The following is a 27,815-nucleotide window of genomic DNA, read 5'->3' as shown; positions in this document are numbered from 1 at the left end:
AGGATTCTGTTCCCACCAGAGTTCAATTTATCATTGTATCCTTTTAGTTTATTTTTTTAAAGCTGAATTTATATCATTTAGTTTCTTAAAAAAATTTACTACTTTATCTCCTTCATATATATTTTTTCAAGGAGAAATGAATTCTAATTTTTTCTCTATGGTTGTATTGAATCTTTTACTGTATCATTTCACTTTATAATCAGTAAAGAAAAACATATTCTATTTATTTCACAATATATTTGATCATTATTACTTCTGTACTTTTGCTAATTTTAATGACTATTTTAAATATTTAATCTTTACCAATTAAAGTACAGATATCTTTTTTCCTCCCTTAATGGCCCCACAGTGATCCGGCCTGTACCGTCTGGCAGATCTTTATTAATTGCATCCCTGACCCTAAAAACCAAACTGTACAGAAAGGCTGATGGTACTATTATAATGCAATGGAGCTGAGTAATCTAGAAAATTCCAAGCCAAAATTCCACTTCATGGTAATCATAACTCTGGCCCCAGGAACGTATAGGTGAATGGCAGGAAAGGTGATACCTTCTTAAGGCCTGAACTAGTAAATATCTTTCTAAGACAATGTCGACTCCACCTAAATTATCTCAATACACCAGGACACTGGTCGATACACCAGAAGTTGCCCAGTTACGGTTTGCAGATTTGAGGCCATGGCAGGGCAGGCTGTCCGTTTGCTGCTCAGTTTTCTAGTTAGCCAAGGTTTGCTCATTTGTCTGAAGCTGCCTCCAAACCTGGGAGTTTTAATGATCCCAAGGTGCCTAACACCCTTTCATAAAGCAATTTCACTCTTACCCCCTCATCAGTAGAGTTGGCCCAGTGAGTTTTAAATATTTATTTTCAATAAACATAAAGTCACAGACATTTCTTGGGGGAAAAAACTCTCCAGTACATTCTCTTATGCTTCTATTTCATTTACGTCTCTATCATTAAAACCAAACACACAAGCTCCACTTCTGGAAAGGGACTCAAAGTGTGTCCCAAGACTTCTCCACTTAAAAATCTGGAACCAAAGGATGCCATCTCTCATCTTGATAAAGGAGGAAGGGAGACACAAAGACTGCTGTAGGAAGACTTTCCGAGAGAACCATATTTATCTTTCACTGTTATATCTTTGCTACAGATTCATTTGGTTTTGGGACGAGTTTCCTGTAACCTTTAAAGATAAAATGCTTTACGTTAATTTTCGTTGCTGTTGTTACGCATACACCTTTGTCAGCTTTGAGTTTCCTATCAGCCTGGATATTTGGCTAGCCCATTGCTGCCATTTAGGAAAGAAATATTTCACTAACACCATTTAAGTGGGTGATCATCGTCCACAATCCCTCTCAAGAAATAAGAATTCATTCTCCCCTTCAGACTGTACATATATACTAACAAGACAAGTATATACAGGTTATGCAAATAAATTGCATGACTGCTATAAAGAACTACTTGCTCTCCAAGATTTCATCTACAACTATAAACTTCATTTTTTTCCCCAGCAATTGATGGATTAGAGCAGGAGAGGGTGCCTGTGGGAGGGGAGAAAGGGGTCTAAAAGAGTACTGTAGGATTATCCATGACATAAGAATAAAAAAGGAAAATATAAAGGAGATGTAAGAAATTGAGGAAAATCTCGATTTAGCCCTATTCATAACAGGAAGTTCGAATGAGGGAGAGAATGCATGGTAGTGGTATTTGTAGACACAGACTAGTTTGTTCTGGTTAATATATTGGAATCTTGAGGAAGGCCAGTTTTAGAGAATGTGATATGTATTATCCATTTAATCAGAGATGACTAAAACGTTCATGTTGAAGCCCTGTGTGTGTGGTTGCACTTAGGATTCTGTAAAGAATTAAAGTTTTCACTACAGATTCTAGTGGGAAAAACAGAGCGATGGACCCGCTAAGATGTGAGCACGCAGCACAGTCACAAGAGCGGACTAACCATTTGTACCAAGACTAAAGCTTACTGAAAAGTCACACACTCTGGATTTAGAGAAGACATTGCAGAGGGAGAAAGGAAAACCATATCTCCCAACTACACCTTACTAAATTCTATGAAACAGTATGGCTTACTAACAGGGTAGACATGTAGAGAAATAGCTAGGCTAAAAGCCCCATGGGACCTATGAGCCAGCTTTGTTGGTCGTCCTACTCACGGATGGAAATCACCCAATGACAGAAATCTCCTGACCATGTGAATGAGGAAAGGTGATGGAGGGCCATACAGTTTGTCCCCAACCTCAGGACCCCTGACAAGATCTGACTGGCAGGACTGTGGAGAATGACATTTTCCTATTTACAGAAAATCACCTATGTCTATTACCAGACCATAGTGTGCAATTTCCTTAAACATATAAAACATATATTAACCTACAGAAATTAGTCTATAGGAAAACCAACAGGAAAGGCAGCCTGAGTACTGGAGAAAGGGTGGGACCGGTCCTTGGAAAGCTCTGTGCTCAATTGCTGGTACATAGTAGGTGCATGATGAATGGTAACCAGTCTATAGTATGAAAGAAAGGATGTTTGCTCATATTTTCTCTACCTGACTGCTCCTTCCTAAATATAATCCTTCATCCTACCCAAATTTTCCATGTGATTAAAAATTTCTGTTCTCTACCTCAACTAATACAGAGAACAGGAGGCAACTGTGCATAGTGGTCATGAGTTTAGGAGCTGGAGTCAGTCCCTGGGTTTGAACGCTAGCTTGTCCATTTACTGCTGTGGGATCTAAAGGAAGCTATGTGTGTACTTATTATCTAAGCCTTGCCTGGAAATTGAGGGTAATGATAGTATCTACATTTCACTGGGCTACCGTGAGAATTAAAACACATAACCCATGCAAAGGATTAACGCAGTGGCTGGCAAATGAATATTCAAAAAATATAATTTATTACAATGATCAGTATAATCACCCACTATGACTATTTACTACTATTATTATTTCTGGATCAAAAGGAATTGCTTCTTGGCCTCTTGGCTAAGATCAAGCGTGGACCAAAAGGAGAAGCAACGAGTTTTACATGATTAATGGGACGTATGAGGAAAGTTCAAGCCAAAGATTTTGTTCATTGTTCCCATTATACCTCAAACTCCCTGGATAGTAACTTTTAGCTGAGGAAATGAACAGCTTGTGCAAAACACAAACACATGACTAAAAATTCACAGAGAAAGAGATCTGGCTTTTCTGGTAGATTGTTGTATATTGTGATGGTGGCAAGAGCCATTTCAAATTTTTTTAAACTGACAGAACAGGAGCTGTCATTGGACTAGACTAGAAAAGAAAAATAACTAGATCAATTTTGGAAAGTCTAACTCGGAAGCTAATACAATTTAAAGATATGAGTTTGAACTTAAGCTATTGACATAGACGCAACATAGACAGTACATAGACTCTTACAGTTCAGATCTATATTCTATCATTTTCTAAAAACAAATGAGTCATAGAACCACTGCAGTACTCTTAAAATATCAATAAAGAATTACCTAGAAAGAAATGCATTGGGAGCCATCAAAGTATGTTTTACCAATCTATAAAATTAAAATATGAAATAAAAATAATTTGTCCTGCCCATTCTCCTTCCAACTTTCTTGCTATATTCTGGCATTAGAGTATACTTAAATATTAAAAACATATAACATTCCTACATGAATATTATTTTCTTGTTGACCAAACTAATATATTCAAAGAAGATTTAATACCCATCCTTCTCAAACTATTCCAAAAAAGAGAGGAAGATGGAACACTTCCTAAATCATTCTATGAGGCCAACATCACCCTGATACCAAAGCCAGACAAAGACAATACAAAGAAAGAAAATTATAGGCCAATATCGCTGAAGAACATAGATGCAAAAATCCTCAACAAAATATTGGCAAACTGAATACAGCAATACATTAAAAAGATCATACACCATGATCAAGTGGGATTTATACCAGGGACGCAGGGATGGTTCAACATCCACAAATCAATCAACGTGATACATCATAACAACAAAACAAAGAATAAAAACCACATGGTCATCTCAATAGATGCAGAGAAGGCATTTGACAAGATACAACATCCATTTATGATAAAAACTCTCAACAAAATGGGAATAGAAGGAAAGTACCTCAACATAATAAAGGCTATTTATGACAAACCCACAGCCAACATCATACTCAACGGGGAAAGACTGAAAGCCATTCCTCTGAGAACAGGAACGAGGCAGGCTGCCCACTCTCACCACTCCTGTTCAACATAGTACTGGAGGTTTTGGCCAGAGCAATTAGGCAAGAAAAAGGAATAAAAGGAATCCAAATAGGTAACGAAGAAGTGAAACTCTCACTATTTGCAGATGACATGATTTTATATATAGAAAAACCTAAAGAATCCGTTGGAAAACTATTAGAAATAATCAACAACTACAGCAAAGTTGCAGGGTACAAAATCAATCTACAAAAATCAGTTGCATTTCTGTATGCTAATAATGAACTAACAGAAAGAGAGCTCAAAAAGATAATACCATTTACAATTGCATCAAAAAGAATAAAATACCTAGGAATAAATCTTACCAAAGAGGTGAAGGACCTATACAATGAGAACTACAAGACATTATTGAAAGAAATCGATGATGACATAAAGAAATGGAAAGATATCCCATTCACGTGGATTGGAAGAATAAACATAGTTAAAATGTCTATATTACCTAAAACAATCTACAGATTCAATGCAATCCCAATCAGAATCCCAATGACATTCTTCACGGAAATAGAAAAAAGAATACTAAAATTCATATGGGGCAACAAAAGACTCCGAATAGCTAAAGCAATCCTAAGAAAAAAGAACAAAGCAGGAGGCATCACAATCCCTGACTTCAAAATATACTACAAAGCAATAGTAATCAAAACAGCATGGTACTGGTACAAAAACAGACACACAGATCAATGGAACAGAATTGAAAGCCCAGAAATAAAAGCACACATATACGGACAGCTAATTTTCAACAAAGGAGCTAAGAACATACAATGGAGAAAGGAAAGTCTCTGCAATAAATGGTATTGGGAGAACTGGACAGCCACATGCAAAAGAATGAAAGTGGACCATCTGCTATCACCATTCACAAAAATTAACTCAAAATGGATCAAAGACCTGAAGGTGAGACCTGAAACTATAAAACTCATAGAAGGAAATATAGGCAACACAGTATTTGACATTGGTCATAAAGGAATCTTTTTGGATGACATGCCTACCCAGACTAGGGAAACTAAAGAAAAAATAAACAACTGGGACTTTATCAGATTAAAGAGCTTCTACAAGACAAACGAAATCAGAATCAAGATGAACAGACAATCCACCAGCTGGGAGAGAATATTTGCAAAACATACATCTGACAAGGGGTTGATCTCCATAATATATAAAGAACTCACACAACTGAACAACAAAAAAACAAACAACCCGATCAAAAAATGGGCAGAGGAAATGAACAGACACTTCTCCAAAGAAGATATATAGATGGCCAATAGGCACATGAAAAGATGTTCGACATCATTAATCATCAGGGAAATGCAAATCCAAACAACACTAAGATATCAGCTCATGCCCGTTAGAATGGCTATAATCACCAAGACAAAAAACAACAAATGTTGGAGAGGATGTGGAGAAACAGGAACTCTCATACACAGCTGGTGGGAATGCAAACTGGTGCAGCCTCTATGGAAAACAGTATGAAGAGTCCCCAAAAAATTAAAAATAGAAATACCCTATGATCCAGCTACCCCACTACTGGGAATCTATACAACGAACCTGAAATCAACAATCCAAAGAGGCTTATGCACCCCTATGTTCACTGCAGCATTATTCACCATAGCCAAGAAGTGGAAGCAACCTAAGTGTCCCTGGACTGACGATTGGATCAAGAAAATGTGGTATATATATACAATGGAATATTATTCAACCATAAAAAAAGACAAAATCGTCCCATTTGCAACAACATGGATGGACCTGGAGGGTATTATGTTAAGTGAAGTAAGCCAGAATGAGAAAGACCAACACTGTATGATCTCACTCATATGTGGAATATAAACCAACACATGGACAGAGAAAACTGTAATGTGGTTACCAGGGGCAATGGAGGTGGGGCATGGGCACAAGGGGTGAAGGGAGACATATATATGGTGATGGACAAACAAAAATGTACAACCCAAAATTTCACAATGTTAAAAACTATTAAAACATCAACAAAAAAAATAAAAAATAAAAATATCTAACATTCCTACTTGAATATTATTTTCTTGTTGACCAAACTAATACATTCTAACATGCATATGCTCCAGGATACTCTAGTTGCACGACAATCATGCTAAATTTGTTTTTAACATTTTTCTCCTGCTCGTGCAGCCATGCAAAGGGAAGTGTATATTAAAGGCTTTTCATTCATCATTTACTTGCTTACTAATTTTATTTGGGAATTAAAGTTTGTTTTCATAATAAGTCTTCATCTGGAAATACTGGCTCATACAGCCCTACTTCTAGAGAATGATGTTCCTTCTTTTATAAGGAAATAAACTGTTAAGTTACAAAACAGAGCAAGTAATGAAAGAATCTGGTTAAACGAGTTTTCTAAAAATAAGAGAATTTTCTAAAAATGAGAGAATTCATTCTATACACATGGGCCAACTGCTAATTATTTGACAGTCCTAAAAGACATTTAACACTAATACTATATATATTTAAGAAAACCCAAACTTTCACCAATGACATTAAAGATATTTTAGGATGCTACAGTCCTACAGGTCACATTAAAAATATTGGCCATCAATGTATTAAATATATTTTGAAGTGCTGGTTATAGTGTTCTAGCCAATGAGATGCCAGATAAACTAGTTTTTCCTCAACCGGTCTGCCCTGTAAGAACTTGTAGACTGAGCAAGGATATAATCCTGCCGAATCCTACCAAAATTATAAAAATTTTGAATTAGTGAAATTCTGACACACAATGTAATTCTCAGTCATATATAACTGACCTAGACCTACAGAAATTCCTCTTAATAGTAGTGCTAAAATTAAGAAGGGATTTTTAAAGTGTCAGATCAAATAGATAATCATTGTATAAACATAATCAAGCAAGAGATTTAATATTTTCTTTCTCTAGTAAAAACAAAAATCTGTCATACTGGATCCAATTTACATTTTCAGAAAATCAGGTGATACAGGATTCTAGGTCAATTCAGTAAATTAATTTCAATTAATTTGCACGGACTTCTAGATTTTATATAGTACATGTATTAGTTTCCTATCATTGCTGTAACAAATTACCCCAAAATAAATGTCTCCCTGGGCTAAACCAGAGGTTGGCAGGGCTGCGTTCCTTTCTGGAGGTTCTAAGAGAGAATCTCATTTCCTTGTCTTTCCCAGCTTCTAGAGGCTGCCTGCATTTCTTGGGTCCTGCCTCCTCCTCCATCTTCATGTGACCTAACATATTCACATCCGAGGGTCAGGATGTGAGCATCTTTGCGTGGTCATTATTCTGCCCACTGCAGTACGTCAGATTTATTCCTAAACCTGTAATATTCAATTCAATATTCACCCAGCAAATGAAAAAATTCTCTAATACTATAACCGTTGTTATTATTATTATTGTGTGGAATAAAAATAAAAAGTGTTTTAGGGGCTGGCCCAGTGGTGTAGTGGTTAAGTTCGCACGCTCCACTTCGGCGGCCCCAGGGTTCACAGGTTTGAATCCTGGGCGCGGAACTACACACCACTTGTAGAGCCATGCTGTGGCAGCGTCCCACACACAAAATAGAGGCAGACTGGCACAGATGTCAGCTCAGGGCCCATCTTCCTCATCAAAAAAAAAAAGGAAGTTTTAAACTTGGATCAGATGATCACATCTTTTCTCAATAAAGACATATCAATTTGCCAGCCTCTGACTTTTTCACATTCATGCATGCACCAATTTGACACCAATCAGCTGCTTTGCTACTCTATTTTTAAGTTTATCACAACTCAGTACATGGTAGATTACACACGGATAAAAGTATTAAGTTCCCTGAGGACAACGTAACGTATATTGCTTATTATCTTTGTTATGTATTCTGGCAAAATTATTTATTTCTTTTACCCTGAGGATACATCTCAGACCACAAGAAAACCCTCATAAGGAAATCCTATTTCACAAACTGACTTCGCACACAAAGTTTTCAGGAAGAGGGACACTGGAAGAGTAGATTGTTAGTGTTGGCATGGATTTTGGAGATACCACATGCTGTTTTAAGAAGGATATAAAGAAAATCTGGCCCAGAGATCTTCACCCGCCCTGCCTGAGGTCACATGGCTAATCCGAGACAGAGCTGAATTCTGACAATCGTGGGCATTTTTCTCACAATTATGACACTGTTCACCTCATACATAAAAGCGTCAACTACGACTCTCATCACTTTGTCACGTTGTAAATCAACAGTTTTGCTCACTTATACCTCGAGGGATTGTAAAAGTTGAATTTCATCATTCTGTCCTATGACAACGCGTAGACTAAGCCGAGGATCAAATCCTACGCAGACCTTGCGTAAATTATACAAAATTTATAAAATGTTAACATAGTAAGGAGAAACCTAGTATGTAAAAAAGGAGAAACTGCCAAGTTGACAGCAAAAACAAAAGATGGTAAGCCTAAACTAATATTGCAGATAATTTCTATAAGTCAAAGAAAAACTTGAAAATATTGAACTTTTTCATGACAGAACCATTTCTTTTTGGTGGATTAAAATGAAAAGAACTTTTTAAATGGATTTCCTGGGAGAAATAAAAATGGCTTAGAATCGGTACAGCTCTAGAAACATCATTATGCCAAGAGTACTTAGAAATTTTGCCATTTTCCCCAAATATTTTAAAACCTGCTTTAAAAAAAATCTGCTAAACACACCTGTAGCCCTAACCCAATAAACTACAAATATCACTCTGATTTTTAAACTAATTTCTTTCAAATATTAAATATATATATTCTTATATATATAAATATATAGATATATAATTTCCTATTATCTAATAGGACTGAATTCCATTTTTAAAAGTTACAGGGGAAAAAGCCTCTGAAATTATCAACTTAACTTTTTTTTCTCGGTATCATAAAGGAAAATTAAAATCAACTTACTTGATGTAATAGGGCACTTTATTATGTGAAATGGATCTTTGCCACGGCAGCTGGACTGAAGCTGAGTAAACAAAGAGGAGTTATTGGAAACACCGCTAACCCAAAAGCCGTATGCCTTAATGCAAAACAACTGACACATTTTACAGCAAATTCAATGAGAACCACTCTGGTTTTTGAGCTGAATTCCTATAATTATGAAATCTGCCAGGACAAACAAAGAGTGGCTTTAAAGATTCATCTGAAGCCAGGAAAGAAACAACATAGGTTAAATTCCCAATGCCAACTTTAACTAATTGAACCTGTTGATAACAATACTTTTAAAAAATCAAGTTGTATTGTTTATAACCACCACAATTTAAGACTTGGTGCTATCTGGAAACTGGACTCTGTATATATTCTTTGATTTAGCTAAAACCAAAATTAATTTTGCCTGGTATATCCAGATTATAAACTAGATTTCTCAAGACTGAATTTTGCAGATCACTAATAATATTCTTTATTTTGCTTCATATTCACAGGAATAACTATTTAGAGCAGATGGCATTTAAACAAACTCAATTACCTGTGTTTAAAAAAGGGAAAATTAAAATAAACATAAGCAAAGGGTTGTAAGGAACCAAGGCAATTATCTGGATAGAAGACTCCCAAATACTTATTTTCATCTGAAATGCACAGAAAATAATTTCCTACTTTTACACTAGATATCACTATGATTGAGATTTTATGTTTTGTTTTATTGAGGTACTTATTTTTACAATTCCAGTTACTCCGTTTTTATAAAGAATATATTACTCCTACATTAAACCAATTATTTTAGGACTTATTTAAGAAGAATTGCACATGTGAATCTAGAGCTATTCAAGAATTTTACTAAAGGAACTAATAAACAAGCAAATTCAAATGAAACTTGGCAACTATCAGGAGACTCCCATGTAACCAGTTGCCACCAATGATTTTTTTCTGATTTTCACATCATAATCATATCTTACAAACATATAGCATTCTAAACTCTGCAAAGCATTTTTGAATATATCTATTGATAAGGAAGCCAACAAGATACACATTAAAACTCCATTTGATAAATGAGGAATCAAACACTCAGACGTGAAACGACTTGCCCAATAAAAAAATGGCTGTGCTCAGACGTGATCTCAGGATTTCTGACCACTAATTCAGCACTTTTCCCATTCTCATTTCTTCCTCTCTTTATAAAATGTGAGCATTCCCTCCTCCAACTATGTCCATGAAAGTGTAAAAAGGGGATGAAAATGTGGAACTAGGTATATTAAATTTCTCATTAGAGCCAACCTCATTTCAATGTTGGCACCAGGCTAATAGGTCAGTTTTTATTTTGTGCCTAACTAAACAGGCTCCTTTTATAACCATGGCTAAAGTCCAAGAAATATAATAAAGCCAAAGATTCCAAGCAGCAAGGGATAACAATTATTAAATTTATTAATTGGGATGTTGTTTACACTTCTCCATTCATTTTAATAATTGTTTTGATTTGAATAACTTCGACCTCCTTGGACTGTTCACGCCAGACAATGAAAGGCAATGTGCTTGAGTTTCACAAAGTGTATGTGAATTTTATAGCGTTTCATTTCCTAAAGAACATGAGTTTGATTTTTATTATGAAAGAATGGTTGCTAAGTGAAAGTGTAGGGTTTCATCAATACTAATAGAGAACTAATCCTTACAACAGAACTGTGGCTAAATTATTGGTTGAATGCCTCTTTAATTTGGTCTTAGCACACAGCTTTACATTCTATAAATTCATACCTAATGAGTATACTGCAAACCTATTTACTTCATCAACATTGATAGTATCCAAAATTTAGAAGTGCATCCTGGCACCCAGGTAGACAGTATATTCCAGAAAGGACTATACATTACTCAAAGACAGGCTATCTAAGGGCTCAGGTTTGTGAACCAGAAAACATGGGAATCAGGGGAGAGAGGGGGAGAGAGAGAGAGAGAGAATGAACAATAGAGAGGTGCAGAGCAGAAAGGGCAGAAAATGACTGATTAGGATTCTTGAAACTGTGCAAGAAAAGTCAGGCCTTAAATTGAGATAAAGCAGATTATCAACCATGACAAAAGATTAAGAGAAAAATCTAAATATAATCAATTTAGTTGGAAGACACAATAATACTTCAGTTTTCTGTATCTATGGTGATAGATACAAAGAAGTTATCATATTTGGGAAACAGCCTTTGCCTTAAGTTTTAAACTTGACTTAAATTGAATTAAATAAACAAACTGCTTTCTTACATATGTTTGCTGGCGAAAATAAAAGGATAGGAATTAATGTTTAGTGAAAGCATGTGTGGCAAGAACTGTGTTAGGTGCTTTGTGTAACTCGATATATTTCCTCATTTAATTTTCAAGGCAATCACAGGAAATGAGTATTATTATAGTAATTTTAAGATAAAGAAATTAACTTTCAGGAATTGAGGTCTGGTAAAAGGCAGAATTAATATTTTAATCTCAACCTGGGTGACTCTGAATCCTACATTTTGAGTTTCCTCAGCAGGCAATGACAAAGTAGGAGCTCGAATTACTATTCCAGATCTCATGAACAGTCCATAAAATTAAAAAATTCAGTTAGAGAATATTACATAAAAATCTACATATGTGGTTTGGCGAAATCTACAATACTTGGCCAGGAGAAAAAGTAAATATGAGTGTAGTGAGCTTACCAAAATCTTCTCATTTAAAGATTTGTGGGCAGTGATGTTTTACTTTTAAAGCTGCAGGTGCGTTTTAAACTAATAAGCACTTTTTAAGGAGAAAAATTAATTTAAAAATCTTAAAATATAAAAATGATTTCTTTATTGTGAAAAAGTTCATAACATTTGGATACAACATATCAATGATGGTATATCTTAGCTATATTATAGCTATATATTAGATATAATCATAAAAGACAGTTCAATAAAAAAACCATAGCTAAAGGCAAATTATTTTTGCTCTGCTTCAAAGACTTATCAGTTGTGACTAGATCATTACAAATAATAACCAATAAATAATAATGTCATCAATTTTAGTACCTCCTTTTATACATTTACTAATATAAGTAAATATATTTATAGAAAAGAATATGGCTTCTTGAGTGAAAGAATATGCTGATTCATTCAGTTAATGAGATCAGTCAGGTTTATTAGTACTTACTAGAGAGAAAATGCTGAGAGGATGGTCCAAAATCTCTATGGGCTTCCTGAAGCTGTTTAAGGCGATCGTCCACAGAAACCTGCACATACACAGGCAAGAAATAATTCGATTTCAAAACGACTTTAATGATATCCTTGATTTAAGTATTATAATAAATGATGCTACTGCCCAAGATATGATTGCTTGTACAGACTCCTTCTCTATCTCTGGAATCAAAATACTGGTATGAAAATAGATTCCTTCTGGCAGCAAATAACAGCAAATAGTGCCAGGTACTCTTCTAAGCAATTTACACGAATTAATCCTTTAATCCTCACAATAACCATATTGGGTTATTATCACCATTTTACAGATGAAGACATTGACACACAAAGAGGTGTCCAAGGATATAAAGTTAGGATGTGGCAGTGCTAATAATCATGCTCATCCGGTACCAGAATCTATACCTTTACTGTTACTCTACATTACCTCAAAAGTAGTAAACCTCTGAAGCTTCTAAAGTCAAGATGTGGCCATGGGGTCAGTGGCTACTCATCTCTCTTTCGTAAGGAAGGTGGCAAAAAGTGCTACAGGGAGCAAAGGAGAAAGAAGTCTAAAATATTCCAAGGGAAAAAATAGACAGATGAATAGATAGATGATGATAGGGAGATAGAGAGATAGAATTAGATTATAGATGATCGATCAATAGATAGATAGACAGGTAGATAGACGGAGAATGAAAAGACATATGAGTATGGAATGTCTTCTTATTTTCCTCCAAGTTTGTGTCTGATCATCTCAACTTGGGGATATTCAAGTGTGTACCAGCAGATTAGTACACTCTGTATATTGGTTTAGACACATTGTGTAGTTAGCTCTCTACATTATGAAAATGCAAAGAGTTGGTGCACTGAGAAACGAATCGCAAATCAATAACCAACACACACAGCCTACTGATATTTCCATTCCCTTTTTCCTGGTCTTTGTGCAGTGCTAGTTAGCTGTTCTGATTAGATTCCTGATCTTACGTTCAGCTGCCTTTAAATGAAATGTGTCTATCTCTGGCTCACTGGGCAGCACTCGTGTCTCTTGGTTAGCTATTTAAGTTGCATTAGCAAGTACTTTGTTCAGGCCAAAAAACATTCAAATGCCACACTTCACATTCAGGAGGAGAAAAGAAGATGCTACTCCTGAAATTTCACAATGCTGTCTGCCAGCATAGATTTTTCCCCTGTTAATCAACCAGCAACTAATGTCTGAGCTCTAGGGGTTACCAGGCTCCGAGATAAGGGTGACAGAATACATATCCTCTTTCGAGTATAATGTATTCCCTGACTTCTAATCTTTGGAGGCGGCGATAACAGAAGCAGAATGGGAAGGAAATCAAGATGGATCATAGGAATACCCTCATGAACATAATGAATTAGAGAAATGGAGCAGAAGGAAAAAAGAGTAAAGGTCAAAACTTCTGTGTTCCACTCACTAGAAAAGCACATATAAGTTCAACAGATCCTGCCTTCCTGATCTCAGATTATTAACACTCTTTTCAAAGACAGAAAAGACCGTCTAATACTATACACTCATATCTTACCTCTTCAATTTCCTGAAGAACATATGAACCAATGAGTGTTTCAATGGTTGAATTAATTCAGGAAACCTACATACTATAAAATATTATACCCTTAAAATAAAACGCTTTTGTGTGCCCCCTTGAAATCGCATATTTATCTCATTAAATATCACCTTTTAGGCCCGAAATATAGAGAGAAATTAGTAAGAATTATGTTTTTAATCTCCACTTAAGTTATTCTGACAGTTTTCAGGGGAAAAAATGATGATGACTCCTAGGAACTGCCCACTAAATGTAACAAAGCTCCACAAAGATTGAGCCAAAAACTACTGATTGGTGTGTGTAGTGACTTGCAAATACTGACACCTAGTAATACTCGAGGGGGTTCTTCTGGGTTTGGCTCTATTAAATCTGGGATGAGCAAGTAATATCTAGAGTCATTAAAACAACTGTATTAGATCAACTAAGATCTCAGAGCCAAAGGTAAACACCACAAGAGTATAAATGCGCCAGCTGGAAAAAATGAGCAAGATACCAAAACAGCAAGCAATGGAAGAAGAAGGATGGAGACTTTCTTAACTTTTCAAAAGGGAAAAAAAAAAAAATACATGATTAAAGTAAGAAAAATGATTGCTTTATGAGCCATTATGGTAAAAATGTTTCTGTGACCTACTATAGGTTTCAATTACTGTGATTTATTTGACCTTTTGCAATTTTCTACAAATATCATATGGACAGTACATCATAAAATTGCATTAAAATCTATATTCATAAATAAATGAGGCCTCTGGGTTCAAGATACTAAAAGACTAATACTTGACGACATCATATGCTATAAATCCATGATCAAATACAGCCAATAAAGAGAGAGAAAGTGATGGTGGGTGGCAGAACAGTGAGGTAGGGTTTAAAGACCAACCAGGTGTAAACCTGGATTATGAAGAGGGATAAGCTGATACCTGCAAAAGTTTCCACCGCATATTAAGGTCATCTAGCTGGCGAGACATCTTTAAAGACGGATGCAGGTCAAGTGGAGACAGCTGACTGGATAAATCATTCACTGTTTTAACTTTTAAGTTGATTGGTGCAATTTCTTCTCTAAATGCCTGGAAGAAAAGGGCAAAATGATGTCACTGGTAAAGAATCTAATAAAAGGTGATATTTTGAACTTTCAGAGAAAACGGCAAGACCAGCTGAGAGGCCAACTACAGCTGCTCACGCTACAAGAGCCGACTCAATTCAGGCCACGCGCAGCAAACCGCCAGCCAGTCATCCTCTGCAACGCAGAGAATCTAAATCAGCCCGTGAAGAGAAAAATTACAATGCAAACTCATTCAAACGAGTATGTACTTCCTCCAGATTTTTGATTATATGCAATTTAGTAAGGAAAATATTTGCCATTATTAAACTGATAAGAACAGATACTACACTTGATCTTAGGCATAAGGATGAGAAGCGATTTGCCATTACTATCCACCTTGCTAATCTCTACTCTTGATTCTGTCTTTAATTTTCGTTCATATCTTCCTTCTTTTTTCTTTCTTAATATGGCAACCTTAATATTTTTTTCACCTGATGCAACAACTTGATTTGAACGTGTTTCCATTTAAAATTAAGTTAGAAAGTGGCCAGAAAAAACAACTTCCCTAACCATCAGACCTATGCCTATTACATACTTGAGAGGTAAGGTTTGTCCCTTTCAGAATCATTTATGATCACAGTTTGTGGTTAGAGGTGGGGTAGGGAGAACAGTGTCTATAAGGAAAGAGCTTAGAACTGACAAATGCCATCTGTGGGCACGGTACAGAGAGCTGTGTATGTAAACAGGGGAAGAAAAAAACAAACAAAAAATATTTGTGGCAATGATAGTAATATGTCTTGTGAGAGCAAACAGAATAATGAAAACACTAAGTTTTCTCCATTCTCCACATAGTTCCACCTGCCTCTATGTTCATGTTCCCTTTTTCCAACAGTCTTTGCCTAGATCCCACTGATCCTTTAAAAGATGACGCGGGCACCCCAACCATCCATCCCATTTCAGAGAAGACTTCTCTGAGGACCCTCCCTCACCAGACTAGGCTGGAGGCCTCTCCCCTGTGCTTCTTAGCATTCCCTCTGCCTTCTCGACCCCAGTCAGGACCTTCAGCCAGCACACATCTGGACACACAAATCAGGTTTTATAGTGGGGCCATTCTGATTGTCTGGTGCCATACAAACCAGTTGCCATATATTTTAAACATCATTCCTCATTAGTGTGCTTAGTACTTGGCATTATAAGCATCCATATTCTTGATGTCCCTCAAGTAGAATGGAAGCTTCTTGAGAACAGACACTCTGCAGTATTCAGCACAAAGTTTGCAATACAAGAGGGGCAGAATTCATTTCTACTGACAAAAAGGATATTGGAGGCAAGCTTAAGCCAATATACAATTGGGAGCAGAATTGAGACGCTAAAAGAGAACAGTATATTCTTAATTCTTTGGTATGGCACAAAATTAGAGTGAATCATGTACCAATCTGAATTTATAGGTATTAGGTGAGCATACAGATAGCATCAGCCCTCAGGTTTTGTCATTTCTACAATTCCTACTCCTTAAGAGACTAGGCACACGTCTATGAGTCCCCTTTCGTCTCCTCTTTCCCCACACCAAACTCAGTTAACGTAATGATATATATCAAAGTGCTTTGAAGTCCATGAAGTTTTATTAGAACACTGCAGTAATAATTTGGCTTCCTCCTTATGCTTATAAGAAGAAAGTCTCCTTAACAACTTCCCTCCTTCCTTCTCAGTTCCAAATCTAGTTACCCTATATAACTCCCCCTTATATAACATGTATAGGCTAAAAATAATCATTACGGTTGATAAAAATCAAAACAATATGAAAAACATAACTTTATTTTTATAAAGGAAATTCATTTTAGGTAAATTAGAGAATATACTTCAGTGTTTCAAAATTCTTGAACAGGCTCAAAAGCCACAGAAGGAAGTTGGAGCTGGAGAGTCAGAAGAACAGATCTGGAGCCCAGAGTCGGAAAGAAAGATACAGACATTGGAGGCAGCAGCATATAAAGAAATGACATCTGCAACAGTGAACATGGAAGTCAATGTGCGTAAAGTAAGAAACATCACCAGAATCCTGGACAAGGATGACAGAACATGTGTGCACAGAGAGACACACAAGTACAGTTCAATAGAAAAGCAGTTATATGATAACAGAGGTATTATAGGTCTAAAGTGTTAATAATTAACAAAGAAGCTTGGGGCTGAGAGGAGTGGGAGTTAGGGTGGGGAAAGAGAATTTTTCGGTGTGGACTTTGAAGAGGCCTGGGTTCCTTCAGATTCAGTTTAAGAATAATTACACAACTCAAATCCTTCAAGGCTTCTTCAGCTGTGATTTTAACACTATATATTAACATTCTCTCTCTGAGTACTTTGGAGGACTTGAGAATTTTAATCAGCTTTTTAATCAATGTCTTTGTATTTTGTAGGTACTAAAGATTAAAAATGAAATGCTGGAAAATGTTCTCAGATTTATATAATCTTAAATAATAACCAGTTTTATTTCAAAACATGGGAAAAGTTTTAAAAATTAGATTATAATGCAAGGCAGACTTAAAAATCTTATAGAACATAAAGGAGCTTTCATTTTTTTCTCTATAAAAATAATGTTTTTCTCTTACAAGCTGCAGGTGAAAACATTAAAAGACGTTTGACAAACAAGGTCTTTGGATTTTGTTTTTGTTTGTGTGGTCAAGTGTTTTATGGCAGCAAGGAATCATTCTATTAAGAAAGTTTATCTTTTGTTTTTTAAGAGCTTCTGAACGAAGAGGCTGGCTATAAAGCAAGTTTTAAAATGGTTTCAGATCTGCTGTGCGTTCTAGTATAAAGAACCAATTTATCATGTCTTGGCTGCACTTTCCTATAGGAGAATAAAAGTCTATGCCGTCTTCCTGCCTATAAAAACAGACACATCTGCTAGTATGAAGGGTGCTGACTGGCAGCCTGTTGGCAGATGTGAATCTCAAACTCTTCTTCCGTCAGAAGATGCATATTCTGCAAATAAGAATGATGAACGATAATTTTAGGAAGTTAAAATTATTTGATTACCCTCAAAGATTTTGTTTTCCAGTTACTTTGGCATATTTAATAATATTTAGCAATAATCGGTACTTATTTTCATCTGCCTATTGCTTCAATAGGATTTAGGGTATACTTCAGAGCTCATGTAAAACATCCCAGACTTTGAATTCATTTTATTTGGTTTAGTGAGACTTGAGTTTTCATTTTTTTCCCTAATAAGATGTGAAAATATTTTAATCTACAGTTTATTTCTTTCTCTTAAATATTAATGGTATTTTTCCTAGCTTTCGACTTAAGCAGAGATTTCAAGAAAAGGGTTTGGATGCAGAGGTGGGTAATTTCTTTAATCAAATGGGATTAATAACTCCCAAACTTTTAGGGCTCTAAAAACCCCGATACAACATTTCATTTTTCCCCCAACACTAATCATCCTGTATTAACAATAAATACTTTCAAATTCAGATGGGTAAATTCTTGCTCCAACCAAGCGGCATCTTTGCACTACAATAGAACATACTTTTTGTAACCCTTTGACTTAAAGATTTTCAGTGTTTAAAAATCATCTTTTAAATACAAGAAGTGTGCAGCTTCCAATAAAGTTGTACTAAAACACTTTATTTTCAGTTGGTTATTTTAAACTCAGATCCACTCATGGAAATGGGTTTTAGCACACTAGAGTTGTAGAAAGTAGCCTATTTAATTCAGTGGGTTGCTGGAAACTTAAAAAAATATTTACAATGAAATTTATTGCTCTTTTAGTAATAAAACTTTTTTTGTTTAAAACTTAATGTTTAACTTTTAAAGCTTTGAATTCAAATAGTTAATCAAAGCTGTGTTTAATTACATTAGTATGAATGAGGTCTCTGCAGTGAAAGAGAAGAGCAAGAAAGAAATCAAGGAAACTTAACACTTACTAGCTGTGTGGGCTTGAGAAATATCTTCATTTTCATCATTTGTAAAACAGGCATAATAATAATACCTATCTTGTTGGGTTGGTGTGAGGGTTAAAAGAGATATCCATCCAGATATCCATGTAAACTGGTTAAGAACAGTTCTTGGCACATAGTAAGCCTCAATAAATGCTAGTTATTATTATGATTCATGTGTCTACACAAACATGTAATTACTCATGTAATTTGCCTAAGTATTCAGTTAATTTCCTAAACCTTTCTTCTCTTCCTATTCAGCCATATGCATACAAAAGGAGAGTGTTATCCAATGTCTGTGCACAAAAGATGCGTGTCTTTTCAATAAAATTCTATTCATGTACACCTGAGACTAATATAATGTTGTATGTCAGTTATATCTTAATAAAAAAAATTCCATTCATTCATACACCTTCTGATTTTTCATTGGTTTATTCTTTGATTCGATTCATGACTACTTACTATTTGGTTTAATATGCTACTACAAACCCTACCACACTCTAAATCTATTATTTGTGTCTCTTATTGCCTAAATTTCATTAACTTTTTTCTGGATATGTTCTAGAATATGGGAGCCACATGGTGTCTAGACCATAGGTCTAACATCCTTAACTTTGGGCAATCCTTGACTACAAACAGAATTTATAGCTAAACTAATCCTTCATTAATATACTCAGACAATAAGATAAAATGTGTAGATAAGAATTCCCAATAAACAGTACACTTTGATTAAACCCCTAAATCCAACTACCAATTTACAGGAAATACAGGATAGAGAAGAACCTGTCAGACTACACCAAGTGGATGCCATTCTGCAAAATCCAGGCTGTGAGAAACACTATAAAACAAACAGTTCAGTTTCTTCAACCAATACATCGCAAAGAAAACAAAAAAAGGATAGAGGGGAAATCTGGAGATTAAAAGGGACTTTAAAATATTTTTTAAAAAACAGGTAAAACTAATCTATATTGTTTAGGGATGCACGGTTGGGCAAAAAAAAGTATAAAGAAAAATAAAAGTAAATTTTTGTAAAAGTCACATTAGTTGTTATTTGGGGGGAGGGGGTTTGGATGGCAAGGGGCATACGGGTAACATTTGCTGTGACTGGAAAAGTTCTATGTCCTGGTTTTGGTAGGGGTTGTAATGGTGCTGGCTTTATAACAATTTATATCTGTGGCTCTCTGTATTTAACAATAAAACACTTTTTAAAATCCTTTATCTGAGGCAGTGATGCTGACCATGGTTTTTTCAATGTGATCCTGCAGCGAGTCGATGAGCAAGTCTCCCACGGGCTTCCAGCCATTCCGCACGGCCTCCGCCTCCTTCATGTCAGCATCCAGGTCATCCATAGCTCCCTGCAGGTCTCTGAGTTTCTCCAACGCCCTGTCCACTTGTTTTTGCCAATTGTTAGTAACAGCATTTAGACTTTCCCACTTCTCTTTGACTTCAGAAGACTGTTTGCGCATGGCTTTGGCAATCTTTTGGGCTCTCTCCTCAGGAGTCAATTCTGTGATTTAAAAAAAAAAAGAATATTTGGAATCCTGATCAACTCTACATTCTTTATAGTCAAGCAGGAATACCACCTTTCAAAGGGTTGCCACCAGGGTACACGGAGACAGAGTTTTACACCAGCCAGAAGAAGAAAAACTTTCTCCATACTTCCTCCATTAATTTCCTGCTACTTCTCGAAAGAAGAAAACAGTTACTCAGAGTAATAAACAGCCTAGTGGTTTCAGTGACTTTGAATTTTAATATATTTGCAAACCTTGAAATGTAACAAGATAACTCAAGAAATAAAACAATTTTTCTTTAACATAAACTTAGTCACGTAAAATCCAAAGACAGTTTTTCATTTCATTCTCCTCAAGAGAAATGGGAAGTATAATTACGAGAGAAATAGCTTTAACTTAGGAGGAAAAACTCTGAGAAAATAAGATTAATGTATCGTGTTCCTAAAAAATAACTGAAGACAACATATCTTAGATATTTCATCATCGTTGAATCTGTTTGGCAGTTCATCCTTAATACAGGGCATTTTCTGTAGCCAAGACATGTAGCATGGCACAAACATTTCAACAGGAAGATGGCAAGGTTTCAAGGACCATCCTAAATATTTAATAGAGCAAGAGGGCTTCTAGAATGTCTGAAATAAAGTTAGACTTTCAGACAGGCAAGGGCAGGCATAAAGCACGGCCCTGCCGCAGGACAGGGGCAGGAAGAGAGTAAGAGTCTCAAAGACAAGCAAAGGATACAGACAGATATGAAAGTCAAGTTCAAGACCAAGGGTCATAAACATAGAGATGGGAAGCTGACAAGACAAGGGCAGAGGACTTTGACGGACATAGAGCAGACACTCTCAAAGCAAGTTAGATAGATCTCCAGCTAAACACTCCTGGGCCTCAGCACTCTCACACTTGAGAATGCCTCCTTTCCTATCTAGCTGGTTTGACGGCTGTCCTGCTCATCCTCTGGAAACAGAGAGGCAGGTCAGAAACATACAATCAAGGAAAATTGGAGATAAATTTAAGATAGAAATACAAATTCTTCTCTGTGATAACAGCTCATCTTTTAGAATCAATCACATTAGCAATATCCACGTCACCTCAAAATATTCCAAATCATTCTTACAGTGAACCGAAGTTCATTGAACTTCCTGGTAAGATGAACTTCACAGTAAGCTGAACTAAAGTGAGCTCTCCTTAAACTATAACTTTCACACTCAGCATAAATCCGTCTGTCTATCTGTCTTTATTTAAATATTATTTAAAAGTCAAGTCAAGGGGGACAGAACACATATTTTTATCTATCTAGATTTCCAGAGAGTTCTAGACATCCATGTTTAGACTTAAAAGCAGTTGTGATAAATCTCTGGGAACCAAACGGACTATGCAGAGTTTAGCAACCACAGAACTCCAAGATGCACTGCTGAAGCGCTATGAAGCTATAGATTCTTGAATAATCCCTTGGCAACTGAATTGATTCCAAGAAGAGCAAGTGTTCTGGTAGGTAGATAGACTGAATACATCAGTAAAAGATAATTAAGGAAAACAGGGAATTAGAGACCCAGCTTCAAGGAAGACTTAAGCTGCTATATCGCAGCTGTGTGTATAAAATGCTGTGTGAAGAAGAAAATTCATTCTTAACAGCCTGATAAGAAAGATAGCTGACAATTTTTTTTGTTTTGCTTTTTGTGAGGAAGATGGGCCCTGAGCTAATATCTGTTGCCAATCCTCCTCTTTTTGCTGAGGAAGATTGGCCCTGGGCTAACATCTGTGCCCATCTTCCTCTACTTCATATGTGGGACGCTGGCACAGCATGGCTTGGTAAGCGGTGCATATGTCCACACTGGGATCTGAACCCATGAACCCCGGGCCACCGAAGCGAAGCGCTCAAACTCAACCACTATGCCACGGGGCCAGTCCCGAGAGTTGATCATTTTTATGATGGCAATATCTGTGTCTGTTAATAAGTCACTTGAGGTTTTTCAAAGATATATTTTAAGCACTCGTGTTTTACCGACTTTTGTAAAAAAAAAAATACAGTACCAATTTCAAAACAGACAACATAATTATGATGATTTTTCCCTCAGATAAAGTAAAACTGTTTCTGAGTTAATCATTGAATAACGTGGCAGGGAGACACATGGCTTCTTGGTCCTGTGACAAAACACACAACACTGGCTGTGATTTTTTTGTCTTCAGTTAACGTAAAATCTTTTGATTGAGCAGTCTTTTTGTAGTATTTATTATACAATCCCCACTCAAGTAGCTACTCAGGAGAAAAGTTCTATGTTCAATTCACCATCTGTTAGCCAGAAAGGAAACATATTAACTAATCACAGAGTCAGAATAAAAGTGCCTCCTACAGCAGCAACGTCTCAGTTTAATACATACTTTAAACCAAGAACAGAGGGAAGCACAAAATCAAACAAAAACTTTCCAGAACGTTTGTGAAACAGGTAATAGGGAGCAACACGTGAAATATCAAGTTATGACAATTTGGGGTAAGAAAATAGAAAAATTAAAACAGCAAAAAAGCAGAAAAGATGAAAATCATAAAGGGAAATAATTACATTTAAGAAAATCTTCTCATTATTTGAAACTCAGAGGACAAAGTTCACTTAAAATTTTCTGAATTGATATTTTGCAGTAAATTTTAAGACCCTCGTGCAGGAGTAGAGAATCTTCTGGACCAGTGGTTCTGAATTCTGGTGACATATTCGAAACCACTCTGCGAGTTTGTCTGCTTGTTCGTTTGTTTTTCAATGCTGATCCCCAGGGGCCCTACCCCCAAATAGGAAAAGATTCTCATTTAGTTGGTGAAGGGTGAAGGGCAGCACGGATATGTTTTAACAGCTCCCCAGGTGACTGGCATGCTCTGCCAGGACAGGACACCGCCAGCCTATCGGCTTAAAAATGGATCTCTCTGCTCCCTGCTGCTGATGCTCCACAGAGTATTTCCACTCCAGTGAGCTGCTGCGTCCTTCCCACACAGAGCAGGGCCACTAAATACCCAAGGCCAGGGAGCAAACGAAGCTCCGTGATAAGAGGGTAATCCAATTTGCATTTGAAAAGGCAGTAATAGAGGCCAATCTTCGAGACAGAGGAAAGAGCAGGATAAAAGCAAATAAATTTACTGACAATTCTCAGACCAGCCAGAAGCACTTTTCCTGTTACCTTCCCACTCCTTATAGTGCGTGTGTGTGTGTGTGTGTGTGTGTGTGTGTGTCTGTGTGTGGATTTTTTTGGAGGGAGTATCTTCATCTTCCATTCTCCCATTCCCCCCCCTTCAGGCCTTCCCCATTTAACTGGCCAGACTTTGAGGGTGGAATTATATTTAATTTCTCTATTTGTATATTTATATTCTATATTTATATATTTCTATTATATATAATCTATTTTATGGCAAATATTATTATATTTATTTTATATTTATATAATTTTAAATAGCAATTTCTTTACTGTGTTACAAAGATATTGAAGGAAGAACAGACAACTCTCTCTTAGAAAGAAGAAAAAAGAGAGGAGAAAGGAATGACCAATCTTGAAATGTTCTCTCTTGTCCAACTATGTTTATTCTTCAAATATGCAAATTAATTGGACAGCATTTATACCACGCTCTCCTTTATCCATGGGGAGAAAGACCATAACGTGGTTCACTGGAACACAGGTGGAAAACAAATGTGGACCAGGAGCAGACGCTAGGATTTGTAATCAGCCCTGCTCCCATCCTGCTCTTTGCTCCCAGGAGAGCTACATGGCCTGCTCTTCCCAGGTTTATCAAACAGGAACCCTATTTTCTTATGCTGGGAAAACATTTTACACCAAGGCCCTCTGTTACCTCTAAAATTCAATTATATAAGAAAGGCAAAGCCACCATACATCTCAAAGAATCTTAACAGTAGAGGAAAAAGAAATCTCAATTTGTGTGCTTATGCAAAAAAATTCTTAAATTTTAACAAATGAAAGTATATGTTTCTCCCCATCATTCTCCTATCATGAAATGATAGAAATCTATTAGAATCAGCCCAGTGTTGTTTTTAAGAAAAATTTCCCATATTTATTATATTTTCTTTCTCAGTTATGGTACTGACATTTATAATCTCCAATGAAACTTTTCATTCTTAGATTCTAAAGCCTTCTGTCAGGCGTGTTCTATTTCTTTCCATCTTGGTTTTGCAGTACCCAGTCTACAGATTGGTATGTCCTCAATATACAATTACTCAATTGAGTTGCACTGAATGGAATTTTTAGTTTTACTCTTTATTGAAAATATTTAACTTCATAATTTTAAGTGGAAATCTTTCTACTTCTTTTTTTCTTTTTTTTTTTTTGGTGAGGAAGTTTAGCCCTGAGCTAACGTCTGTTGCCAACCTCCTCATTTTGCTGAGGAAGATTGGCCCTGGGCTAACATCCATGCCCATCTTCCTCTAGTTTATATGTGGGACACCTGCCACAGCATGGCTTGATAAGCGGTGCATAGGTCCGCGCCCAGGATCCGAACCAGCGAATCCCAGGCCACCGAAGTGGAGCGCATGAACTCAGCCACTAAGCCACCAGGCCAGCCCACTCTACTTATTTTTTCTTCCTCCTCCCCAAACCCACGTAAAGCATTTATAAAAGTGGCTTTACTGTGAAAGAGAAGGATAAACCTTACAAAGTCATTTCACGTACGGTTATTCCAAATATCTTATTTGTACTTTTACTTTTTTGCATGTATCTATAATCTTATTGCTGTATTTCACCAAGAGATGCAAAGGAAATATTAAGACAAACAAATACAGGAAAAAAATTCTCCAGAGTAGCATTTTCATTCTTGGACAATTTGGAACAAGCAAAGAGTAGATCGTCTGCCAGTTCCGATACTAATGAGTTATGTAATCATGGATGTATTGCTTATCTCTTTGAACCTCAGTTAGTATCTACAAAGCACTGGTACACAGAAGGGCCTCAACAAAGGCTAATTTTTATCATTTTATTACTAAGTCTGGGAGGTTCAGACATGTCTAGATGTTTCGCAAAAGCAAACCAAGTTGATTAGCCAACAAGAATTCAAGGGAAAAACACAATGCATTCCCGTATCTCTAGAAATGTCTTAACTTGCTCTCTCGTAATGTCTCTCTTCATCCCCCCCTCCATTTCTCTCTCTCTCTTTCTCTCTTTCTTTATCCTTCACGACCAAAAGATGCTTCTGATTAAAATAATGGAAAATAAATTCTTCCCCAATTTTCTGATTACATGATTAAGATCACCTTAATCTCTCCGAAATGATCAGTGTTTAAGAGGACCCTGCCCATTGCCTATTCTGCATGATCACTGATGACAACAATTCATTGTGAACCAGATTACAAGGACATCATCCAGCGCCACTGGCTGATTACTGTAATGTTTCTAATTATGTTCACCTAATATATTATAAGGATGACAACAGTAAGAGGCTGCCCAGAGGAGATTAACCTGCTCATGTGTAGCCTAAATCTTTCAGTAGGAATATGATAAAGATGATATGGATCCATCCATGCCGCCAAGGGACTTCTCAAATCCTTAACAACAACAAAAAAGACACTGAACAGATACATTTAAGGGAAAGTAAGAACTCCAAAGTAAAGAGATTTAGAGAATATCTTCCACAAATACCAAAATGCAAAGAATTAAGAGAGAGGGGGAAAATGGAAAGGAAATAGGCATACAGACCACACTGTGGAGAGAGATAAATGGCACTTCTGCCTAGAAGTTAATGGAGGTAGAACTAGAATCTGAATACTTTTAGATTTTATTCTTCCCGTAAAGTGGGCCAAAGTAAACAAATCCAGCATTGAGCTGAGGAAGAAGCAGGATCAGACCATTAAGAAGACTGACCTCCAAGGACAAAAGCAGGAACAGCAGAGAGACCCTGGAACAGACCTAGCTAAGCAATCTGAGATCTAGCTTCCAGTTTTCTGTAACTGACTATAACCTGAATTTCCTCACACTAATGGCATTTTTGCAATTTTTTTAAGTCAGTTCTTTGTGCTGGACAGTAGCAGACAGGTCACTGGGGGCAGGAGGGTGGTACTGAGATGGGAGAAGAGAGGCTTGGGATGTAAGATCCAAGAGGGCAAGGATATATTTTGTTCACTGCTGGATCTTCAGTATCTAGAGGCACCTGTAGTATGTCTCTACTACCTGACACATGGTAGGCATTCAATAAGTATTTGTTAAATGAATAATAGATCTTCATACAGTATCTTTGACTTGAAAAAATTCTCCCCTTTGTCCTTCAAGAATCAAAGGACAGGAATCTTAGATTAAAAGTTTTCCATTTCTGGGGCCGGCCCAGTGGCATAGCGGTTAAGTTCGCGCACTCTCCTTCCATGGCCCAGGGTTCTTGGGTTCGGATCCCGGGCGTGGACCTACGCACCTCTTATCAAGCCATGCTGTGGTGGCATCCCATATAAAGTAGAGGAAGATGGGCACAGATGTTAGCCCAGGGCCAGTCTTCCTCAGCAAAAAAAAGAGGACGATTGGCAACAGATGTTAGCTCAGGGCTCATCTTCCTCAAAAAAAAAAAAAAAAATTTCCACTTCTTCCCACACTACTGCCCATCTCTTCCCTGGCTGCTTCCCTGCAGACACAGCAGCTAATGCTTGATCGAGCTACAAAGAAGTCATGAGCTTTCTACCCTAGCTGGGCCATTCTTCTAGAGGTTAGGTATGTGTTTGTCTTATGTTTATATATTGCCAACATAAGTGAGGAGTTTAATTGAAGACGGGAATTTATGCCTTTGCTAGGATTATACTTTTTAAAAAATGGCAAACCCTCTAAGTCACTTTTGAAGATTCCAGCTTTCAAGAGGAACAACAAAAACGACAACAAAATAAGTACACCACCACATTAAAAGAGTTCAGTATCCTCCTATTCTTTATGTTTAAATCAGAAAGGAACATCCCAGATGTTGATTACAATGAAATACATACATGTAAATTACTGCCATCTTTTTTATGAGGCAAATGTGATTTATGGATGGTTGTAACAGTGATTAGAGAACATAACAGATGGTGAACAATTAATTCAAAATGTTGTGTCCATCAAACTAACCTTTGTTATCATATAATTCTTCATCAAGACAATTGATTTGTTTATTTAAATTGGATTTCATTACTATGATATTCATTAGCCTGCAAAAATGTTTTTGAAAGTTTTACCCAATCAATGGGCTTACTCAGCCGGCTCATTATATTTTAGGAAAGTTGAAGACTAGACTCATTACATCTATACATACATTATAGGGCTTTAAATTGCGAAGGATCACATTGCTGCTCTGTGGTTAAGAACACTGGAAAAGAAAGTAACATGATATTTTTCTGTACTTTTTCAGGCATTACAACGTCACTAATCAGCAACTAGAAGGATGTGCAGCTATGACACACAGCTATCTACTGGGGCTTTGGGGGGAAAAAA

The 27,815-nt window shown here is 36.5% G+C and overlaps 1 protein-coding gene and 1 pseudogene across 7 annotated transcripts in view; both read right to left on the bottom strand.

Annotated features, from left to right (window-relative positions):
* The window catches only part of UTRN (utrophin), a 504,353-nt gene that overhangs the window by 87,397 nt on the left and 389,141 nt on the right, over nucleotides 1–27,815 (bottom strand). For all 7 annotated transcript variants that reach the window (XM_087425184.1, XM_087425188.1, XM_087425183.1 and 4 more), the window contains 4 exons: nucleotides 20,115–20,383; nucleotides 14,829–14,975; nucleotides 12,321–12,399; nucleotides 9,147–9,207 (listed from right to left, as the gene is read on the bottom strand). In XM_087425184.1, coding sequence (XP_087281310.1) covers nucleotides 9,147–9,207; nucleotides 12,321–12,399; nucleotides 14,829–14,975; nucleotides 20,115–20,383 — 556 coding nt within the window. The remainder of the gene's footprint in view (nucleotides 1–9,146; nucleotides 9,208–12,320; nucleotides 12,400–14,828; nucleotides 14,976–20,114; nucleotides 20,384–27,815) is intronic.
* LOC147912263 (U2 spliceosomal RNA) lies at nucleotides 15,157–15,329 on the bottom strand (annotated as a pseudogene).

This window comes from Ceratotherium simum, chromosome 38, assembly GCF_057802395.1.
Source record: "Ceratotherium simum simum isolate JZ-2026a chromosome 38, ASM5780239v1, whole genome shotgun sequence".
In the NCBI taxonomy this organism is placed as follows: Eukaryota; Metazoa; Chordata; class Mammalia; order Perissodactyla; family Rhinocerotidae; genus Ceratotherium; species Ceratotherium simum.
The sequence above is the reverse complement of the archived record's forward strand: the minus strand, read 5'-3'. Positions and strand labels throughout refer to the sequence as shown.